This window comes from Hemitrygon akajei, chromosome 15, assembly GCF_048418815.1.
Source record: "Hemitrygon akajei chromosome 15, sHemAka1.3, whole genome shotgun sequence".
In the NCBI taxonomy this organism is placed as follows: domain Eukaryota; kingdom Metazoa; phylum Chordata; class Chondrichthyes; order Myliobatiformes; family Dasyatidae; genus Hemitrygon; species Hemitrygon akajei.
Window position 1 is genome coordinate 87,454,567 of NC_133138.1, and position 20,805 is coordinate 87,475,371.

Below are 20,805 nucleotides of genomic sequence, written 5' to 3' on the forward strand. Positions count from 1 at the left end.
ACATGAACATAGGTGGGAAGGGATTGAACAAGGGGGGATAAAACAGCGTCAAGGTATGCAGAGCAAACACGAGGAAATCTGCAGATGCTGGAAATTCAAACAACAACAGACACAAAATGCTGGTGGAACAGAGTACTTCTCCTATAGATGCTGCCTGGCCTGCTGTGTTCCACCAGCATTTTGTGTGTGTTGTTGTCAAGGTATGCAGAAATGAGTTCAGTGGGGCAGGAGCAAGCTGAGACAATAGGTCTACCTGGACAGGCAGGTTTGTGGATCTTGGGGAGGAGGTAGAAACGGGAAGTGCGGGGTGTGGGAACTATGAGGTTGGTGGCAGGAATGGGAAATCCCCAGAGCTGATAAGGTTGGTGATGGTGTGGGAGACTGTGGCCTGGTGCTCCTTTGTGGGGTCATGGTCGAGGGGTAAATAAGAGTGAGCATCAGCGAGTTGTCGCTGTGCCTCGGCAAGGTAGAGGTCAATAAGCCAGACTACAACAGCGCCCCCCCCCCCCCGCCCTTATCAATGGGTTTTATAGTGAGGTTGGGATTGGTGCGGAGGGAGTGGAGAGCAGAGCATTCGGAAGGGGTGAGGTTGGAATTGGAAGAAGGTGTGGTGAAGTCAAGACTGTTGATATCCTGTCGGCAGTTAGCAATAAAGAGGCCCGGAACAGGCAGAAGTCCAGAGCAGGATGTCCATGAAGAGGAGGAGGGTTGAAGACAGGAGAAAGGGTCATCGGTGGGGGTGTAGAGTCCTTGCTGAAGAAATAGGCTCGAAGACAGAGCTGGCGGAGGAAGAGTTCAGTATCATGGCGTACGCAGAACTCGCTGAGGTGTGGATGAAGGGGGACAAAGGTGAGGCCCTTACTGAGGACAGAGCGCTCTGCCTCAGAGAGTTGAAGGTCGGAGGGGATGGTAAAGACCTGGCACGGATAAGAGCTGGGATCAGAAGGGGGAGGGGGAGGCTGGTGGTGTCGGTGGAGAGGGGAGGGTTGGGGTGAGAGGAAGATGGAGCCTCTAATGGTCCAGGAGTTGATGGTGGGAACTGAGGGAGAGGGGATTGCAGAGTGTGGTGGGGTGTTTTTTTTATAGGCCACCCAATAGTAACAGGGATATTGAGGAGCAGATAGGGAGACAGATTCTGGAAAGGTGTAATAATAACAGGGTTGTTGTGGTGGGAGATTTTAATTTTCCAAATATTGATTGGCATTTCCCTAGAGTGAAGGGTTTAGATGGGTGGAGTTTGTTAGGAGTGTTCAGGAAGGTTTCTTGACACCATATGTAGATAAGCCTACAAGAGGAGAGGCTGTGCTTGATCTGGTATTGGGAAATGAACCTGGTCAGATGTCAGTTCTCTCAGTGGGAGAGCATTTTGGAGATAGTGATCACAATTCATAGCATTGGAGAGGGATAGGAACAGACAAGTTAGGGAAACGTTTAATTGGAGTAAGGGGAAATATGAGGCTATCAGGCAGTGTGAGGTATTTTATTTTGGTAGGTCATCTATGATGTCAGAATATAGCATTAATGGCAAGACTCTTAGCAGAATGGGGGATCAGAGGGATCTTGGGGTCCGAGTCTATAGGACACTCAAAGCTGCTACACAGGTTGAATCTGTGGTTAAGAAGGAATATGGTGCATAGGCCATCAAATCATAGGATTGAGTTTAAGAGTCGAGAGGTAATGTTGCAACTATATAGGACCCTGGTCAGACCCCACTTGGAGTACTGTGCTCAATTCAGGTCGCCTCACAACAGAAAGGATGTGGAAGCCATAGAAAGGGTGCAGAGGAGATTTACAAGGTTGTCGCCTGGATTGGGGAGCATGCCTTATGAGAGCGGGTTGAGTGAACTCGGTCTTTTCTCCTTGGAGCGACAGAGAATAAGAGGTGACCTGATCGAGGTGTACAAGGTAATGAGAGGCATTGATCGTGTGGATAGTCACAGGCTTTTTCCCAGGGTTGAAATGGCTAGCACGAGAGGGCATAGTTTTAAGGTGCTTGGAAGTAGGTACAGAGGAGATGTCAGGGGTACGTTTTTTTTTAAACGCAGAATGTGTTGAGTGTGTAGAATTGGCTGCCACCGGCAGTGGTGGAGGGGGAAACGATAGGGTCTTTTAAGAGACTCCTGGATGGATATGTGGAGCTTAGAAAAATAGAGGGCTATGGGTAACCCTAGGTAGTTCTAAGTAGTTCTAAGTTCTCGGTAGTTCTAGGTAGGTAGTTTGGCACAGCTTTGTGGGCCGAAGGGCCTGGTATTGTACCGTTTTCTATGTTTCCACTGTGCGATTTCTTAGGTTGCCTAGCTATATATACAGTATGTGCCCAAGACTTATGCACAGTGCTGTCTTCTGAGATCAGAGTGCACACTCAGTGTTTCTCTCAGAGAACGGTGGAATATGTGATCATTGTAATCAATTATGAGGCACTGATGTTCAAATGCTTCTAATAAATAATTCATTCCTGAAATTAAGCCTGTATTCCTTCTTGCTACAGAGCCCCTCCCACCATTTCCTTTATTGTTATTGCCCCCTTAAAATCTCCCACTGCCAGAGGATGATATTGTCCACTTTGGTAACCACTGTAATAGACAAAAAAAAATTACCAGAAATTTACTTAGAACCTGCGCCTGTGCTCACTCACACTTGTTCTCGCTGAAGCCTGTTGAGCTAAAGCTTCCCACTTTAACAGTGGCCTATAACAGCAACGATCACTCTGCTTGCACGTCCCTTTTTTATTTGCTCAAATAAAACAGTCTCCTGATGACACACAAAATGCTGGTGGAACACAGCGGGCCAGGCAGCATCTATAGGGAGAAGCACTATTGACTTTTCGGGCTGAGACCCTTCCTCAGCATTTTGTGTGTTGTTTGAATTTCCAGCATCTGCAGATTTCCTCGTGTTTACTCTCCTGATGAGCCTTGTTCTTTTCAAATGGCTCACACTCTGCAATGATGTGTCTCTCTCTCTTGCTACTTCAAATTATGTCTCACTCCCAACAAGACATGTTCTTTTCAAATGGCTCCTGCCCTAACTTCATCTGACTTAACAAAGAGCAGGGGTCCAAAACAGATCCCTGCTGTACAACACTAGTCACGGCCTTCCAAGTACAATACTCTCCATCTACTACCAAACTCTGCGTTTCTGGGCAAGCCTATTCTGCATTCACACAGCCAAGATTTCCAAGGATCCTATGCCTCCTGACTTTCTGAATGAACTTGCATTCATTTCTGAATGGAACCCACGTCAAATGCCTTACTAAATCCATATACACCACATCCACTGCTGTGCCTTCATCAATATTTTGTCACATCCTCAGAGAATTCAATCAGGTCATGAGAGACAATCTGCCCCTCATAAAGCCACATTGACCATCCCTAAACAGACTATGCTTCTCCAAATATTTGTAAATCCTTTCTCCGAGAATCCTCTCCAATAGTTTGCTCACCACTGACTCAATAGTTTATAATCCCCAGGGTTATCCCTATTACTTTTCTTGAACATAAGAATAACACTTACGAATATATCCAATCTTCTGTTATTATTCCTGTAGCCACAGAAGTCACAAAGATCATTGCCAAAGATGCTGCAATTTCTCCACTCACTATCCATAGAAACTTGGGGTATATCAAGTCTGGCCCTGGAGACTTAACTATCCTAACATTTTTCATAAATTCCAAAACATCCCGTTTCTTAACCTCGGTCCATGATGAAAGTAACAGAGATCCAGAACTGTGAGATTTATGCTGGACAAAGCAGAGAGGAAATAGGGACCAAGGGAGGTAAATTAGTTGAGAAACAGCTCAATGTCAGTGATCACAAGAATGGGATGCAACTCAAAGTGACCTGTTGCTGTGGCTATTTGATTTGATATTCTTTTGCGAGTTCATATTTGGCCAGCAAGAAAAAACAATTTTCCAATCTACTTACAATGCATTTTATATTCTCACACTAACAGCTCACAGGGGAGGAGCTGCTGATACTTGTTAGGGTTAATCTTCATGACATGACTTTCTATGCATGCAAAAATGAGCACTGTAATTATTATGTGGTGAGCACAGAAAGCAATGAAGAGCTGTGTTTTAGTCAACACCATTCAAAACAAAAGGTTAGTGATTTCCATATGAACAAAAACAGTGGACTGACTAAATGTCCAACATCAACAACCTTAAATGCCTAAAGTTCATTACTTCTGATCCTGAACTGAGACTTGAGACAAATAATTTAGACAGATTTTTCAGATTGAATTATATCAAATAGCAGTAATATTAACACTGTACACAAAAAAACTTTCACTCTTCTAACATTACTGTTTAGCCAATACACATTGCCTCTAATGAGTTGTCATAATTTTGTGTGTCACACACCCATGCTCCTGTGTGGTGTATGTGCTTGTGTGTGCTCGTGTACACAAGTGTTTGTGTGCAGCCTAGCTTGCCAATCTTCATGAAATTTCAAAGTGCCACTTTCACTCTTTGGATGTGCTGTAGTATTGGTGCCAGCAAATAATAATAACATGCTTTACATTTATCTGACATAAATCAATGCATGAGTGAAAAATTATCAACCTGAACCCGAATCTGTAAACCTGCAAACCAGTGTTCTAAAGATTTAATAGACACAAAGAAATAAGTTATATATTACTTATTTCCATTGGAAAACAGTGAATAACTGAGATTAAAAGTCACACCAAAAATTCTGATTCATCACACCTCTCTGTCAAGTAACTTTACACGATCAAGGGGTAAATAGGTACTCTCACAACATTCAAAGTATTTACCTGAAATGTCATGGCACAGAAGGCTACAGACCAGCCACTGAACACTGACATTAACAAAGACAGCCATCTGATGGCCAGCAATGACATGATTAGCTAAAAGGGCCAGATTCCGTGTTACGCATCTCTAACCCACCATAAAAATATAACTTGCAATTAAATTATTGAACAGAACAGCACTACAAGAAACCAGTAAAGAAGTTTCCAATTTACCTTAACACAACACAATATTTAAAATTATTGACAATATTTTGATGTCTTGCACAGTTGGTCTTCCAGCACAGTACATCACCTGCCCTGTGCAATCTTATGGCAATCTCTCTCTCTCAAATCCACAGCCACTTGACACATCACAGATTCAATGGCTGAACCTGAAGAGAAAGTTTGGAGGCAATAATTCAGCAGGCCCTACCACAGGTACTTACCCAGACAGTCAACAGCATGGTTACAATAACCAGCTACTTGGAAAGTAGTTAAAATATATTTCAACAAATGACGGAAACAAAGGCCAAGTATGCCACCCTGAAGTGTCTTTTTAAACAGAGGGACTGACTACAGAAGTGACTTATACATGCATCCAGCTGGTCAATAAATCATCCTCGCTTTCTTCTACATAAATAATTAATACCTGCTCAATCTTTTTTTATTATTCATTAGTTGAGCTCACCACCATGAACAGTACATAAGCAATGCAATGTTACTAATACACCACAACTGACCAAACTAATTAAGCTGCTTTAAAAGTCACTCCACGCAGTAGCAATACTCCATTACGATAGAAGGAAAAATATGCTTTTCTGCTTAATAATACCTAATTAAAAAAGCACAGCTTTGCAGAGCACTTCCAAGCAGGATTTAAGGAGCATTAGGCCCCAATGCAGAGAATGCGTTGCTAGCAATTATAGATTGCTTTCTGGAGAACACCTTGAAAGGGACTACACAAGGCCCTCTCTTCAGGTTATTATTTTTCTCACTACTTCATTTGCTCTCTCCCCACAAACACACCCTAATTCACCTCCCAACAAGCACCAACCCCCCTCTTGCTGGGTCTTCATACACTACCTTCTGTGTAGCAGCTGGATGAGAAAATCGTACTGGGCGGTCTGAAGATGTAAGGCAGGTACCGAGAGAAGCATTTCATCTTCCAATCGAAAAACGTAAGAGAATGTCTTCAGTCCACGTGGATGGTAGCTTTCATTCTTCCTCACATAAAAGTTGTTTTTATTCTGTCACAGATGGGGTAGATAAGTGAAGATGAGCAATGCTCATAACTTGGATCAGATTTACCATGCTTGCATCTTCCGACACCAGGCTACAGAGCCTCGCATCTCAGTTGGAATGCTGTACAAATCCCAAAGCGACAGGATACTTAAATCATTGGCTGTTGTCCATCAGATCAGAAAATGCTGACTAAGAGCACTATAAAACATTTTAGCAATGCTGCTAAAACTCACCCTTGTGTCAAAAGAACTGCAAGTTTGTAGCAGCCAAGTCAATATTAATACTCACTGAATAATCCAAAATAAATATAGCAGTGGCAGATATTTTTAATAAATGGATTAGAAGCTTTTAATTTCCAGCAAAGTAAAAGGTTTAAAAAAATGGTATCTTCTCTAGAAGTCTACTCGTTTGTATGCAGTATAATCGAGACACTTATAGCCATCTCCCTTCTCACATTTCAAGCCACGCAGTCCGCAAGTCTTGCTGAAGCCTGCTCCCATTAATTTAAACAGTCACGTTAGAGGCTGTACAGTAACAGAACCTTGCAACCAATTATCAGCACCTTACGTAGCAGTGTTTAAAAAAAAGCGATCTTGCTCTGTTAGCAGCAGTGCCACCATTCACTTTCAACCCCCTTGAGAAGCTGAGCACAGTACGCAGAGCTTCAACCAGTATCCTTATTTTAAAGATTACCTCAGCAATTGTACCTTTAACATGAGAAAATAGCCTGATGCTTTACACCGGAGCATCATCAAACAAAATCTGATACAGATCCACAGGGCCTTACATATGCGCTCAAATACCTGGGCAGAGCTCAGGGTTTAAGGGGCATCATAAAAGGAGAGAGGCAGGCAAATGGAGATAAACTGAAAGAATTCCAAAGCTTAGGTGACTTACTATTACAAACACGTAAACTTTTCAATACTGCCCCAGGCAGATGTCATAAACATAACATACTGTCCTACGGAGAGGGCATTGCATAGTGTTGTGGCTGCTGCTGTTTTACGCTATGCCAGATAACAGTCAAAGAAAGCAAGGCTCTTTGGCTCAGTGACCTATGGGCAAGCTGTCAAAAAAAATAACATTTTCAATCAATTAATCAATCAAAATGGGAGTTGCCACTCATAGCAACGGTGGGAGAAAACCCACTCATAGCAACAATCACTACAATCAAATCTGCAAAATGTTAACAACAAAATTAACAGATATAGCTATGAAGATATTGTGAATGGAATCAGACTTACAGCATGAGATTTTCAACCCAGCATCAGTGATGTCATTGGAATTATTCCTGTCTGTGCAAAACCAACCAAGCATCACAAGCAGTGAGGAAATCTCTATCATTTCTCCCTTTGGGTTCTATTGGTTTACCAGCAGGCACAAGTTGACAAGTTACATGTGATCTAATTTCCTCATTACCTACTGAGTCTACACCAGCTCAAAGCAAAAGCTTCCTGCCACCTCCTTATAATTTTAATTCTTTATCCAATTCCCATGACCCTGCCTCCATTACATCCTCACACAAACTAGAGTGACTAGATATAGAGTATAATATTTCATTCTGTTGCTATTAACTGAAATAAAACAATGAAGTGACTGGTTGTAGAGAGCTTTAGTTTATGCAACAAATGGTTGTGAATCATTTTGTTACATTTACTTGATTGTACAACTTAACTCTATATCACAAAGTAACCTTAATCCTTCAAAATTGGCTAAATGGATGTTCCATGGAAAACAACTCTAGCTTCCTCAGACCACTCACATATCTATTATCCCTCAACACTCCAATCACTTCAGGCATTCTTTCTAAATCCTTCCTGAAGTCTGGTGCCCAGAACTAGACACAATACTCCAACTACAGCCAAAGAAATATTTTATTCTCTTGTGCTCTGGGCTTCAATTTACAAACCCAGGTTCCCTAATGCTTTGTTAACCACTTTCAAAACCTTCTGCCACTTTCAACAGCTAGGGCAGATACCCAGGATCCCTCCATTCTGTACCCTTTTCAGCACTATGCATTGTAATCTAGTCATTTCTCATTCTTCTACAGAACTATAATATTTTGCATTAATCTGTGCTAATGACCCGCACCAATTTTTTTACCAATACACCATAAAAGGCATCCTATCCGGATGCATTACAGATTGGCACGGCAACTGCTGTTCCCAAGACCGCTAGGAACTACAGAATTGTAATCACAGTCTGCACATCACATTTACTTATGGTTTAAGAAGTATATGACAGGAACAGGAAACCACAATCAAGCAAGTCTCTTGAGAAATAGAGATTGAGGAGCATACTTAAGGTATATAGGAGGGGAAAAGATCTTGAAATATTCTCATTAGATAAAGTTATGGGGATCTTAATTGTGTCTCTAAACACATCAGAAGCAAGAGGGTAGTTGGGGAAAGAATGCCTATCCTTAGGGATCAAGGAGATATCAAGGATCAAGGGATCAAGTGGATGGGAGCAGAAGAGGATGTAAGTAAAGTCCTAATTGAATAGTTCTCAAAACTATTCACCAAAGAGAAGGACATGAATGATAGTGAGTTGACAGAGGGATGCACACAGTCCGTAGTAGATTAGTATTGTGAAAGGTGAGGAGTTTAATGTCTTGGGAAGCACAAGGCTGAATAATTATTCAAGAACAGAATACTGTCAGTGGTTTGAGTCATTATTGACCTGTTCTGCACAAAATTATAAAACCACAAAAATCATACAGAACAGAAACAAACCAAGTCTGTGCTATCTATCATACTCCCATTTACACTAATCCCATTTCACTTGCACCAGGTTCCCAACAACATCCCCTAGACTCTGCCACTGATCTGAACACAAGTAGTAATTTACAGTTGCCAATTAAGCAACAACCAGCACATTTTCAAATGTAGGTAAAAAAACACAGAACTGGAACACACGTACAGATTCAGAGATAACTTCATCATTGCTTTGTGCTGTGCCATAGATGTGGGTGACCGTGGTTTTCCATTCTGTCTTTAATCTGATCAGTCCCTGCGGGAAGTCCCCCTTCCCAATGGTGTTCCTAAATTTTTTCTCTATCTATGACCACAATTGATCTTGGCAAATTTTTCTACAGAAGTGTTTTGCCATTGCCTTCTTCTGGGCAGTGTCCTTACAAGATGGGAGACTCCAGCCATTATCAATACTCTTCAGAGATTGTCTGCCTGATGTGTCACAACCAGGACTTATGATGTGTACCAGCTGCTCATACAACCACCACCTGCTCCCATGGCTTCACATGACCCTCATCAGGGGTCGGGGGGGATTACCAAGCAGGTGCCAACACCTTGCCCAAGGGTGACCTTCAGGCTAGCAGAGGAAAGGAAGGCCTTACACCTCCTTTGGTAGAAACGCACCTCCACCCTCTTAATGTAAGGGGTAAATTACATTAATCAATTAATTAATAGAGCATACATAATTGGGATTGGGAGCAAACTGGAGCATCATGCAGTCAAAGAGAGATATGCAAACCCCACATAGACAGCACCAGAGGACATGAGAGTTTGTGGCAGCTGTTCTACATGCTGATCTTGGTTTACACTCAGCCAGGCTGACAGAATGCTACATGGGATTTTCAGCCAGTGAAAAAGAGAGGAGGATGTCATACGTAGGCCTTTGAAGCATGCAGTAAAACAAAGGGGTCTTGGAGTAATTTCTAGAAAGTAGTGTCACAAGTAGATAGGATCATAAAGATAGCATTTGGCACATTAGCCTTCATAAGTCAAAGTAATGAGTACAGGACTTGGGACGTAATGTTAAAGTCATATAGGACTTGGTGAGGCCAAAATTGAAGTATTATGCACAGTTCTGGTCACTTACCACTGAAAAGATATAAATAAGATTAAGAGAGTACAAAGAAAATGTACAAAGATGATGCTGGGTATCAAGGGCCTGAGTTGAATAGGGAAAGGTTGAATAGGCTAGGACTATTTAACCTTGATTGTAGGAGAATGAGAGATTTGCCCATTCATAAATCTAATGGCAGAGGGAAAGAAGTTGTTCCTAATTCATAGAGTGTGCCTCTTCAAGTTCTTGTACCTCCTTTCTGAGGGTAATTATATGAAGAGGGCATGTCCTGGTTGGTGGGAGTCCTTAACGATGGACCTTTTTTGAGGCATTTCCTTTTGAAGATGTCATTGATGGTAAGGAGGCCAGCACCCATGATGGAGCTGGCTAAGTTTACAACTCTCTACAACTTTTTCCAAGCCTGTGAATTTGCCCGTCCATACTAGACAATGATCAAACCAGTTAGAATGCTCTCCATGATACATCTATTGAAATTTGATAGTCTTTAATGACATACTAAATCTTCTCAAACTCTGAATGAAATACAGCTGCTGTCATTGCATCGACTTGTTGGGCCCATGATGTTGACACCCAGGAACTTAAAACTGCTCTCCCTTTCCACTGCTGACCTATTGATGGGGACTGGTGTGTGTTTCCTCAACTTCTCCTTCCTGAAGTGCATGATCAATTCTTTGGTCTTACTGATGTTGAGTTAAAGTTGTAGTTGTGACACCACTTAATCAGCTGATCTATCCCACTCCTACACATTTCCTCATCACCATCTGCGATTCTGTCACCAATAGTTGTGTCATAGGTGAACTTATAGATGGTATTTGAGCTACAGGTATGCTGAGCCGCACAGTCGTGCATTTAGAGTAGAAGAGCAGGCTAAGTAATCATCCTTGAGGTACACTGGTGTCCATTGTCAGTGTGGAGTAGATATTATTTCCAACATGCACTGATGAGGAAGTCAAGAATTCATTTGCAGAGGGTGGTACAGAAGCCCAAGTTTTGAAGCTTATTGATTAGTACTGAGGGGATGATTGCATTGAACGCTGAGTTGTAATTAATAAGAATAGCCTGACGTAGATATTGCTGTTATCCAGGTTATCCAAGGCCTAGTGGAGAGACAACAAGATCACATCCACTGTAGATCTATCGTGGGGACAGGCAAATTGCAGCGAAATACAAATTATGAGGCATATACATACAGTAAATATAAACAAGCTTTTTCCACTGAGGTTGGGCGAGATAAGAACTAGAGATCATAGGTTATGGGTGAAAGGTGAAATATTTAAGGGGAACAAAAAGGGTAATTCTTTACTCAGAGGGTAGTGCATGTGGAATGAGAAAGTGTGATTACAACCCTTAAGAGAAAATTGGGGAAGTACATACACGGATGGGAGGAGTAATGAGTGCTAGGGTTCAGATTGATGGGACTGGACCACTTTCTCTAACTTCATTATTTAAAATTTGCCACACTGAATGCTTATCTATGTTGTACTACCTGCAAGGATAGTACAGGCAATCTCATGAATATGCTTCCGAAAGGGAACTGGTTAAATGCCACAGAAAGACAGTCAAAACTTTGGGAATGACGGGAAAGTTAGATTAGCTGAACATGCTAGCTCTTTTGAAGAGCTAGCATGGACATGACGAGCTGAATGGTCTTCATCAGCGCAGCATAGTACAGTGATTCCAGGCAGAAACAGGTAGAGTGTGAAAGAAATATAATTGGAGCAAAATATGATGAAATAGGAAGCAAGAGAAGAGAGGGAATAAAGTAACTCCAAGAGGGAATGAAGTGTTCAAGCTCTGATGCCTATTTGTCCCAATTATCTGCTTATGTAACTGATGAAAGGACATCAGGACCTTCCAGGAGGAAGAGAGAAAACTGCTTTGAAAATAGAAAAAAAAATGTAAGGCAACATATAACAAGCTGGCTTTGTTTAAAGAAGAGAGCAAACCTGAAGATCAAAATCAGGGTGAGAGAGAAAGGTGAATTTAAATCTAATCTATATTTAAGGCTGCATTTTTTTGCCTTTTTTTAAAGAACAGTTCATTCTCAAAGATATCAAGCAACAATAAATGTATTAGATCAAAAAAAAAAGCTTCATATGCAAAAGATTCAATGCAGAAACAGCCCAATAGCCTGCATGCACATTCATTTGTTAGATGACATTTATTGATTTATTGAGGTGGCACAGCAGTGCAGCTGGGAAGAGACAAGATTTTACTGCTCCAGAGACCTGGGCTCAATCCTAAATTCAGGTGCTGTCCATGAAGAGTTTGCATGCTGTTCCTGTGAGTGTAGGCTTCTCCCCAGGTCCTCTGGTTTCCTCTCACATCCCAAATACTATTCGTGTGGGTTAGAGGGTTAACTGGCCACAGTAAATTGACCCTAGTGCAGGGATTACCCTAACTTTTTTATGCCATAGACCCTACCATTAACTGGGGAATCCATGGACCCCAGGCTGGGAACTCCTGTCCTACTGTATTGATAAGCACTAGAATCTAGGGAGTTGAGTATGTGGGAAGAATGAAGAATGGCGTTAATGAAAGATCAGTGTAAATGGATGGTTGATGATCATCAGGGACTTAATGGGGCGAAGGGCCCATTTTTTACTGTAATTCTCTAGGACTCTACACACTGGCATTAAAATAGTTCCTCTGCAAACTCAGAGCCCCATGATATAATGTTCAACCACCTTAAAAGAACCCACAATACAATGGTTTACTATGAAAATTAATAATTATAGTGCCCATGAATGAATCTAATTCTACAAGGTCAGAAGCACTAATCTAGATGAAATAACTGCACTCAGCTTTATAAAGGAAAAATGCATTGACATATAGAAGGTGATGAGATAGCAAAATCTTGTGTGTGCATGCATGGAACAACTCAGAGCCAGACAGTCTGTAGTATGATGCTGACGTTTGTACCTTGCTGTCTAACAGACCAGATTCTTTGACTGCTGGAGCAATGCTGTATAACTCAGTGGAAGCACGCAGATAAGAGAAGTTCACACTGTTTTGAGACATGTGGTTTGACTTTGTTTGATCAGTGTCAATGTTACTGTCGTGGTCACAGAGCCTTGCAAGATAGAAATATGCATTTAAGCCCATCACGTCCATGCCAACCAAGGCCCCAGACCTCTCTGCCATGGCAATTCAAGTAGTTCTGAATACTTCGATGTCAGAGGGAGACATTGCCTCTTAACACTGCAATGTGCTCCAGGTTCCAACCATACTTAGGGTAAAAAAAAATCCACTCTCTCCAAATATCCGGAATGCTCCCCCTAGTCAACCTCCTCTGCACCTTCTTCAGTGTAATCATGAATGGTGACCATGACTGCACACCATACTCCAACTGTGGACTAACATATGTTTTATAAAGTTGTACCTTAACCTCATGACCTTATAGAAGTATATCAACGAGGGGCTTAGATACAAATGATGTCCTCAATCTTTTCCCAGGGTAGGGGAGGCTAAAACTAAAGAACATAGGTTTGAGCTGAGAGGGGGAAGATTTGAGGAGGGCGGCAGTTATGTGGAACAAGCTACTGAAAGAGAGGGGAGCAATTACAATGTTTAAAGGACACTTAGACAACAACATGGATAGCAAAGTATCAAAGGTTAGGGGCCAAATGCTGGCATGTTGGACTAGCTCACTCCCACATGCAGTAAGTTCTTCTAAAGGATTTCAAAAATGTCAAATATTTCTCCAACTGTTCTTTCTTCCTCTATTTCCCCCTCTCTTTGTTCTTTATATTTTTCTTTCTCTGTATTTCTCTTTCTATACATAAATTCAGAGTAATGCACAATCATTCCTACTGTCATTTCTCTATTTTCTCCTTATCTCAATGGGCAAGAGTCTGTTGATCCAATGTGGACTAACGTCCTGTTGGCAGACATGCCATTGCTTTTGCTCCGCTAGTTTTAACTTGCACCTGCAGGACCCAACGGTACGAATACTGATTGACCTGCAGGATTTGTAATGAATATAACTATTGGCACAAGTTGCAGATCTGGTGATCTTGGTTATATCTGAGCCATGGCAGGACACAGATCGCATTTATATTACTGGAACCTAATCCACAATCCTGTATTATAGACCTGAAAAGGCAAGCCCAGTGCAGATGGAGAGTTTAAATTCCATTAAATAAAGATAGAGTGAAAACACATGTCAGCAATGGTAGCTGGATGCTATTATAAACACATAGGGTTCTTCAGGGAAGAAAATTTGCTACTTACCAATATAACTTTTGTGTGTCTCTAAATCCACAATTACCTTCTGACATGGCCAAGTTATTTTGTTCAGGAATAATGAGGGATGGATATTAAAACAGATTTATCAGCTTACTGACATGTTACAGCATGGAAAGATGACAACACCAACACTGTAGTTTATGCAACACACTGTAAGGTTTCACTGCTAATGTAATGGTTTCTCTGTAGCAGCAATGTTTGGGTTCTGACTAGAGATAAACGGTGCTTTGGAATGTGGGGCTATCCAGTCAGAGGGTTGTTCTTTCTTGTGGATCTGGGAGCAGGGATTTCACGGTCTTTTGCCGAGGAGAAATGAGGAGAGAAGACACGAATGGAGAGAATTGGTAGACCACCAGACAGAGAGGACTTGGAGCGAGGATCCGAAGGTCAGCGACGATCAGAGGAGATCAATGGTGGACGAACAGCCTTGTCAGTGAGCTCCAATGTTTGTGCATTAGAACGTTTCATGAGAATGGGCCCTTTTCTTTTTTTTTGTTTCTTTACTAACCATACAGTCAAATTAAGAACTGTAAACCTCAATCTTTTAATCGCATGTTGTGTACTGTTGTTATTTCGTGGTACTGATTTGTAACAGGGGACATTGTGCAGCATCCACTCAAATGAGATTTCTTAAGTTTGGCCGGGCCGGGGGCTATCATCCCCTAGACTAAGTCACTAGGCAAATCGAGAGTTACATTTAAATAACACAATAGGACTTACATGCTGGTAATCACATATCCACTCACAATTCAAACAACAATCCTGGTACCTGATCCATTTTCTACCAGACCAAACACTCCCTTTGTATCATTAGCTATGAATAGCATGGGTCTGCTTTTGCACAAATTAGATCAACATAATTATAGCTTCTTCTTAAAAATATAGTTTTGCAAGTATAATCACAGAGACAACTGAATCGCAGTGCCAAACACAGGCTCAGTTATGGGTGTTGCCTGATGTCATTAAAACAAAGCTAGAACAGAACAGCACTGCAAATCCATTCAGCCCAAAATGTTGTGCTTCGTTTAATTTGTATAAATGTCCTCCTCCTGTTTATCATCCAGATCCCCCCATTCTCTTCATATCCATGTATTGCTATGCTTCCAGCACCAACAGAGCATGCCCACAACTTACTAACGCTAATCCATGCATCTTGTTTTACAGCAGATGCTCCCAAACAATACTCCTTACCTCCAATTATATCCTGTTGTGATTTGCTCTCCTTCAATATCGTACCCTCTCACAACATCTGATTTTATATTTACCCATACCTTAAGACAAAATGAGTTGTGGTCACTATTCCCAAAATGTTCACCCACCATCAGGTCTGTCACCTAGCCTACTAGTTCATTTATCAGAACTAGGTCCTGTATGTTCTCTCTTCTAGTTAGACTCTTCACATACTGTTTCAAAAATCTGTCTTTGATGCTCAGAAGAAATTCTACCCCATTTGAACTTCTTGTATTAAGGAAGTTCCAGTCAAATCTGGTAAAACTATAGTAATCTCAAGTTCTGTCAGCTGTGTCAGCTAGGGAAGACAATCTCGGGCCCTGCCAAACAGGTGAGATTGAGATGCGAGGCCACCCCAAAACCCCCTGTTTGTGTGGATGCTGTGTGATTTGTTACCCTGTTACAAATCAGCACCACGAAATAGAAGACAGTACACCGCATATAGTTAACAATTTAGCTTTAAAATTCTTAATTGACTACAAGGTTAGTGAAGAAAAAACAAAAAAAAGGGCTCATTTTAATGAAACAGTCAAATGTGCATAAGTTGGAGCTCATGGTTTCCTCTTTGACAATCCTCCTTCGATCTTCCTGGTCTTCGTCGGATCATGGCCCACTCTGGGTCGAGTCCTATGACCTCTCCTCTCCGACATCTTCTCTCTGCATCTCCCACCGAACAAAAGATCCAGATCTTCCTGGTGTCAGGCACACAGCACGAAAACACCTTCCCGTCATTGGATGGCTCACATTCCAAAGCACCCATTATAACTAACCATAACTGCTTCTACAGAAAGACCATTACATCAGCAGTGAAACCTTTCCCAGGGTGTTACACTATAACAACCTGTTGTTTCAACACCTTTCAATAATCTGTCTAAATATCAGTTCCTCCACCTTTTAGTGGCCATTGTAAGACCTATTGTAAAAACCCCATCAGAGTAACTACACCTTTCCTACTTCTGAACTCCATGCCACTCTATTGCCTTGCAACAATTAAATCTGGCCAGAGTATGGGGATTCAGAGTGAGAGGGAAGTGCAAGAGAGCTAAATCAGGATATTCCACACTTAGTGGCTAATTTCAATGGGCTCAAAGTATCAAAGCTTCATTGAGTATTGTTGCATGAATATCAATCAAAAGTGATTAATGTCAATTTCCAGTTCGCTTAAGTAGCTTCCCATGGTGAAACTGGCAGCTTATCTTCTCAAGTGAGAATAGTGTCTAATTATCTCTCGAAGGTTACATATAAACATGTTTTCTTCTCCTCAAGATTTGGTTCTGGTTTGAACTTAACCATATTTTTGGGAGCTTCATTCATGTAGGGCAGCTGTAACCTACTTTATCATTGTTAGATCTCAAAAGCAACTTCTAAATATTTAAGATATGTGATTGTAATCCTCAGGTTCGGCCAGCGGCGTTAGTCTGGGGAAAACAGTCTCCGGCCCCGCCAAATGTGAAATCTCGTTTGTATGGATGCTGTGTGATGTGTTACCCTGTTACAAGTCAGTAACATGAAATAACAAATGGTACACCATATGCAATTAAATGAGTTAGCTTTATGATTCTTAATTTGACTAGAAGGTTAGAGAAAAACAAAAGGGTCCATTTTAATGAAACAATCTAATGTGCATGTTGGAGCTCATGGTTTTCCCATCTGCTAGTTCTCCATTGATTTCCCCCCAGACCTCATCGACTCCCGGCCCCATTCCAAGTCCACTTCATCCTGCAGTCTACAACCTCTCCATTTTGGCATCGTCTCTCTCCATCTTCCGCCGAACAAAAGACCGCGAATCCCTGGCTCTCGGGCACACAAGAAAGAAAACCCACCCCTGTGTCCAGTGGCTGAGACCTGCTTCATCCTTTGCAGGATTCCACTGCAACCCAGGCTGTCCACAGATTGCGCCCCCCCCCCCCCCCCACAACCCCTGATTTCACCTTACTCAGCATGAGAAGGTTAGCAGTCTCTTCCTCAGTCAGTGGGGAGTTAGCAAAAGGCAGCATATATCACACCCCAACATCCTCATCCTCCAAATCAGTATCCCACTCAAGGGTGGGGGCTGGCCTAATCTCTCCTGTTGTTGGGCCTGCAGTCTCCCCGCATCACCGCAGAGTCCTCTTACTAGGTGTAGGCTCCAGGTTGGGCTCTGGGTCTATCTGCACCTCTTGTCCCAAAGGTAGAAGGTGGTTCCGATGAAGAATCTTGACAGGCCCATTCCCATCCTTTGGTTTCACCCGAAAAACTGGTACATTTGGCATCTGACTCTCCACCACACAGGACATAGCCGCCCAGCAGTCAGCCAACTATGTTTCCCAGGTAGCTTCAAATTCCTTATGAAGACTTGGTCTCCCAGCATGAGTTTGGAGAACCTAACCTTTTGATAATTCCTTCTCTTATTTCCTTGATTCTGCTTGGCAGCCACGACCCCGACTAATTCATAAGCCTTTTTCAGCACCCTTCTCATATCAGACACATACTTCAGATAAATCATCAGTGGTAGGTTCCCCTCGTCAGTCCCAAAGCAAAGGTCAATAGGCAACCTCGCCTCGCGCCCAAACATCAGATAATACGGTGAGTACCCGGTAGCTTCATTTTAGGTACAGTTGTAACAGTGGATCAGATGTCCAATATGTTGACGCCATCTGCTTTTCTTGCTGATCTCCAAGGTCCCAAGCAGAGAAACATAGAAAACCTACAGCACATTACAGGCCCTTCAGCCCATAATGCTGTGCCAGACATGTACTTACTTTAGAAACTACCTAGGGTTACCCATAGCCCTCTATTTTTCTAAGCTCCATGTGCCTATCCAGAAGACTCTTAAAAGACCCTCCACCTCCACCACAGTTGGCAGTATCCCATTCCACACACTCACCACTTTCTGCGTAAAAAACTTACCCCTAACACCTCCTCTGTACCTACTTCCAAGTACCTTAAAACTGTGCCCTCTCGTGTGAGCTATTTCAACTCTGGAATGCAGTAAGGAGACCCAGATGGTAGTTTGCCCACCTGGTGCCAGGGTCCAGGATGTTTCTGATCACGTCCAAGATATCCTGAAGTGGGAGGGTGAGGAGCCAGAGATCATGGTACATATAGGTACCAATGACATGGGTAGGAAAAGGAAAGAGGTCCTGAAAAGAGAATATAGGGAGTTAGGAAGCAAGTTGAGAAGAAGGACTGCAAAGGTAGTTATCTGTTATTTGTGAAGTGGGGTGCTGTGCGCAATCATAATCGATTGAAAATGGACGTGGGAGCATGGAGGAACATCAGGAAATTCCAGGAAGACCTTTTTCGTTGCTGCTGCTGCTGTGAGGTCCGGGACTTTGCTGGGAAGAACAGGCCCCCAGTCCTTGGGTCGCGTTGCCGATGGCCGTTGGCAGGGCCGTCTTAATACGCTCAGCAGAGGATGGTGCTCGGAGAAGCTGTGCCGGAGGGGATGGTCATCAGCTCGGAGGTTCGACGGACTCGGAGTCCGCTGTGGTCAGGTCACTTTCGGTGTGTGCTGTGTCTGCAAGGCTGGGTTCGACGGAGCTTTCATTGTGTGCTGCATCTGTGAGGCTGAGTCGGGCGGCGCCGTGGAAGTCCATAGCAGGGGTATTCCCTTCAGCCACCGGCGTGGGATGGTGAGTCTCTCGGGACCCTGGGGACTTGTGGAAACTGTGTGGTGATTTCTTTTGAACTTATAGTCCTTTAACATCTTTGGACTATTTTTACTGTGCCCATGGTCTGTTTTTTTTTTATCAATTATGCTATTGTTTGCACTGTTGTAACTATATGTTGTAATTATGTGGTTTTGTGAAGGTCTTGTAGCTTTAGTTTTTTGTTCTTGTTTTTGTCTGGTGGATTTGGAGCTCCTTTTCAGGGAACGCGCTAAGACGGTAGTGCAATATTAATACGCAGCAGCCTCTCCGGACTCTGGATTGAGGAATGCCAAATGTTATGTGGATTTTCTGGTGTAGTCTGTTTTGTCATATGCTTTTGTGATATCATTCTGGGGGAAAGTTGTCTCATTTTTTAATTGCATTGCATTTGTGGTTTCTGAATGACAATAAACTGAATCTTGGGTTTACTGCCTGTGCCATGTGACAGTGAGAGTAGGAATGGAATGAGGTGGAGGATAAATGCGTGGCTGAGGGATTGAAGCAGGGGTCAGGGATTCAAGTTTCTGGATCATTGGGACCTACCTCTTTTGGGGCAAGTGTGACCAGTACAAAAAGGTCGGGTTGCATTCGAATCCTAGGGGGACCAATATCCTGGCGGGGAGATTTGCTAAGGCTACTGGGGAGACTTTAAACTAGAATGGTTGGGAGGGGTGGGAATCAAATTGAAGAGACTAGGAGAGAGGAGGTTAGTTCACAAATAGAGAAAGCTAGTAGACAGTGTGTGAGGGAGGATAGGCAGGTGATAGAGAAGGGGAGCGCTCAGACCAAAGATGTAGGGGAGAAGAAAGAAAAAGACAATAAAGTTGTTTGCACTGTTAGGGATAAACAGATAGTAAGAGGTGGAGAGTTTCTTAAATGCATCTATTTTAATGCTAGAAGCATTGTAAGAAAGGTGGATGAGCTTAGGGCATGGATTGATACCTGGAAATATGATGTTGTAGATATTAGTGAAACATGGTTACAGGAGGGCTGAGATTGGCAACTAAATATTCCTGGATTTCATTGCTTCAGGTGTGATAGAATCGGAGGGGCAAGAGGGGGAGGTGTTGCGTTGCTTGTCAGAGAAAATATTACAGCGGTGCTTTGGCAGGATAGATTAGGGGGCTCATCTAGGGAGACTATTTGGGTGGAATTGAGGAATGGGAAAGATGTAGTAACACTAATAGGGGTGTATTATAGACCACCTAATGGGGAGCAAGAATTGGAGGAGAAAATTTGTAAGGAGATACCAGATATTTGTAGTAAGCACAAGTTTGTGATTATGGGAGATTTTCATATTCCACACGTAGACTGGGAAGCCCATTCTGTAAAAGGGCTGGATGGTTTGGAGTTTGTAAAATGTGTGCAGGATAGTTTTTTGCATAGAGCTACCAAATAGAGAAGGGGCAGTTTTGGATCTCCTGTTAGGGAATGAGATAGGTCAGGTGACGGAGGTATGTGTTGGGGAGCACTTCAGGTCCAGTGATCACAATGCCATCAGTTTCAATATAATTATGGAGAAGGATAGGATTCAAGAAAGGCTAACTTTGAGGAGATGCGAAAGGATTTAGAAGGAGTGGATTGGGGCAATTTGTTTTATGGGAAGGATGTAATAGAGAAAAGGAGGTCATTTAAAGATGAAATTTTGAGGGTACAGAATCTTTATGTTCCTGTTAGGTTGAAAGGAAAGGTTAAAAGTTTGAGAGAGCCATGGGTTTCAAGGGATATTGGAAACTTGGTTCAGAAAAAGAGACAGATCGATAATAAATATAGGCAGCATGGAGCAAATGAGTTGCTCGAGGAATATAAAGAATGTAAAAAGAATCTTAAGAAAGAAATTAGAAAAGCTAAAAGAAGATATGAGGTTGTTTTGGCAAG

At 42.4% G+C, this 20,805-nt stretch overlaps 1 protein-coding gene across 4 annotated transcripts in view; it reads right to left on the bottom strand.

The window, feature by feature from the left end:
• LOC140739522 (serine/threonine-protein phosphatase 2A 55 kDa regulatory subunit B beta isoform) overlaps window positions 1-20,805 on the bottom strand; it is an 846,310-nt gene that overhangs the window by 716,216 nt on the left and 109,289 nt on the right. Inside the window, exon 1 of one of the 4 annotated variants that reach the window (XM_073067907.1) lies at window positions 5,831-6,108. The exons of the other annotated variants lie outside the window; for them this stretch is intronic. Within the exon in view, the coding sequence (XP_072924008.1) occupies window positions 5,831-5,909 (79 nt within the window). The 5' untranslated portion in view covers window positions 5,910-6,108. Of the gene's footprint in view, window positions 1-5,830; window positions 6,109-20,805 lie in introns of those variants that run through there. 4 annotated transcript variants of the gene reach the window in all.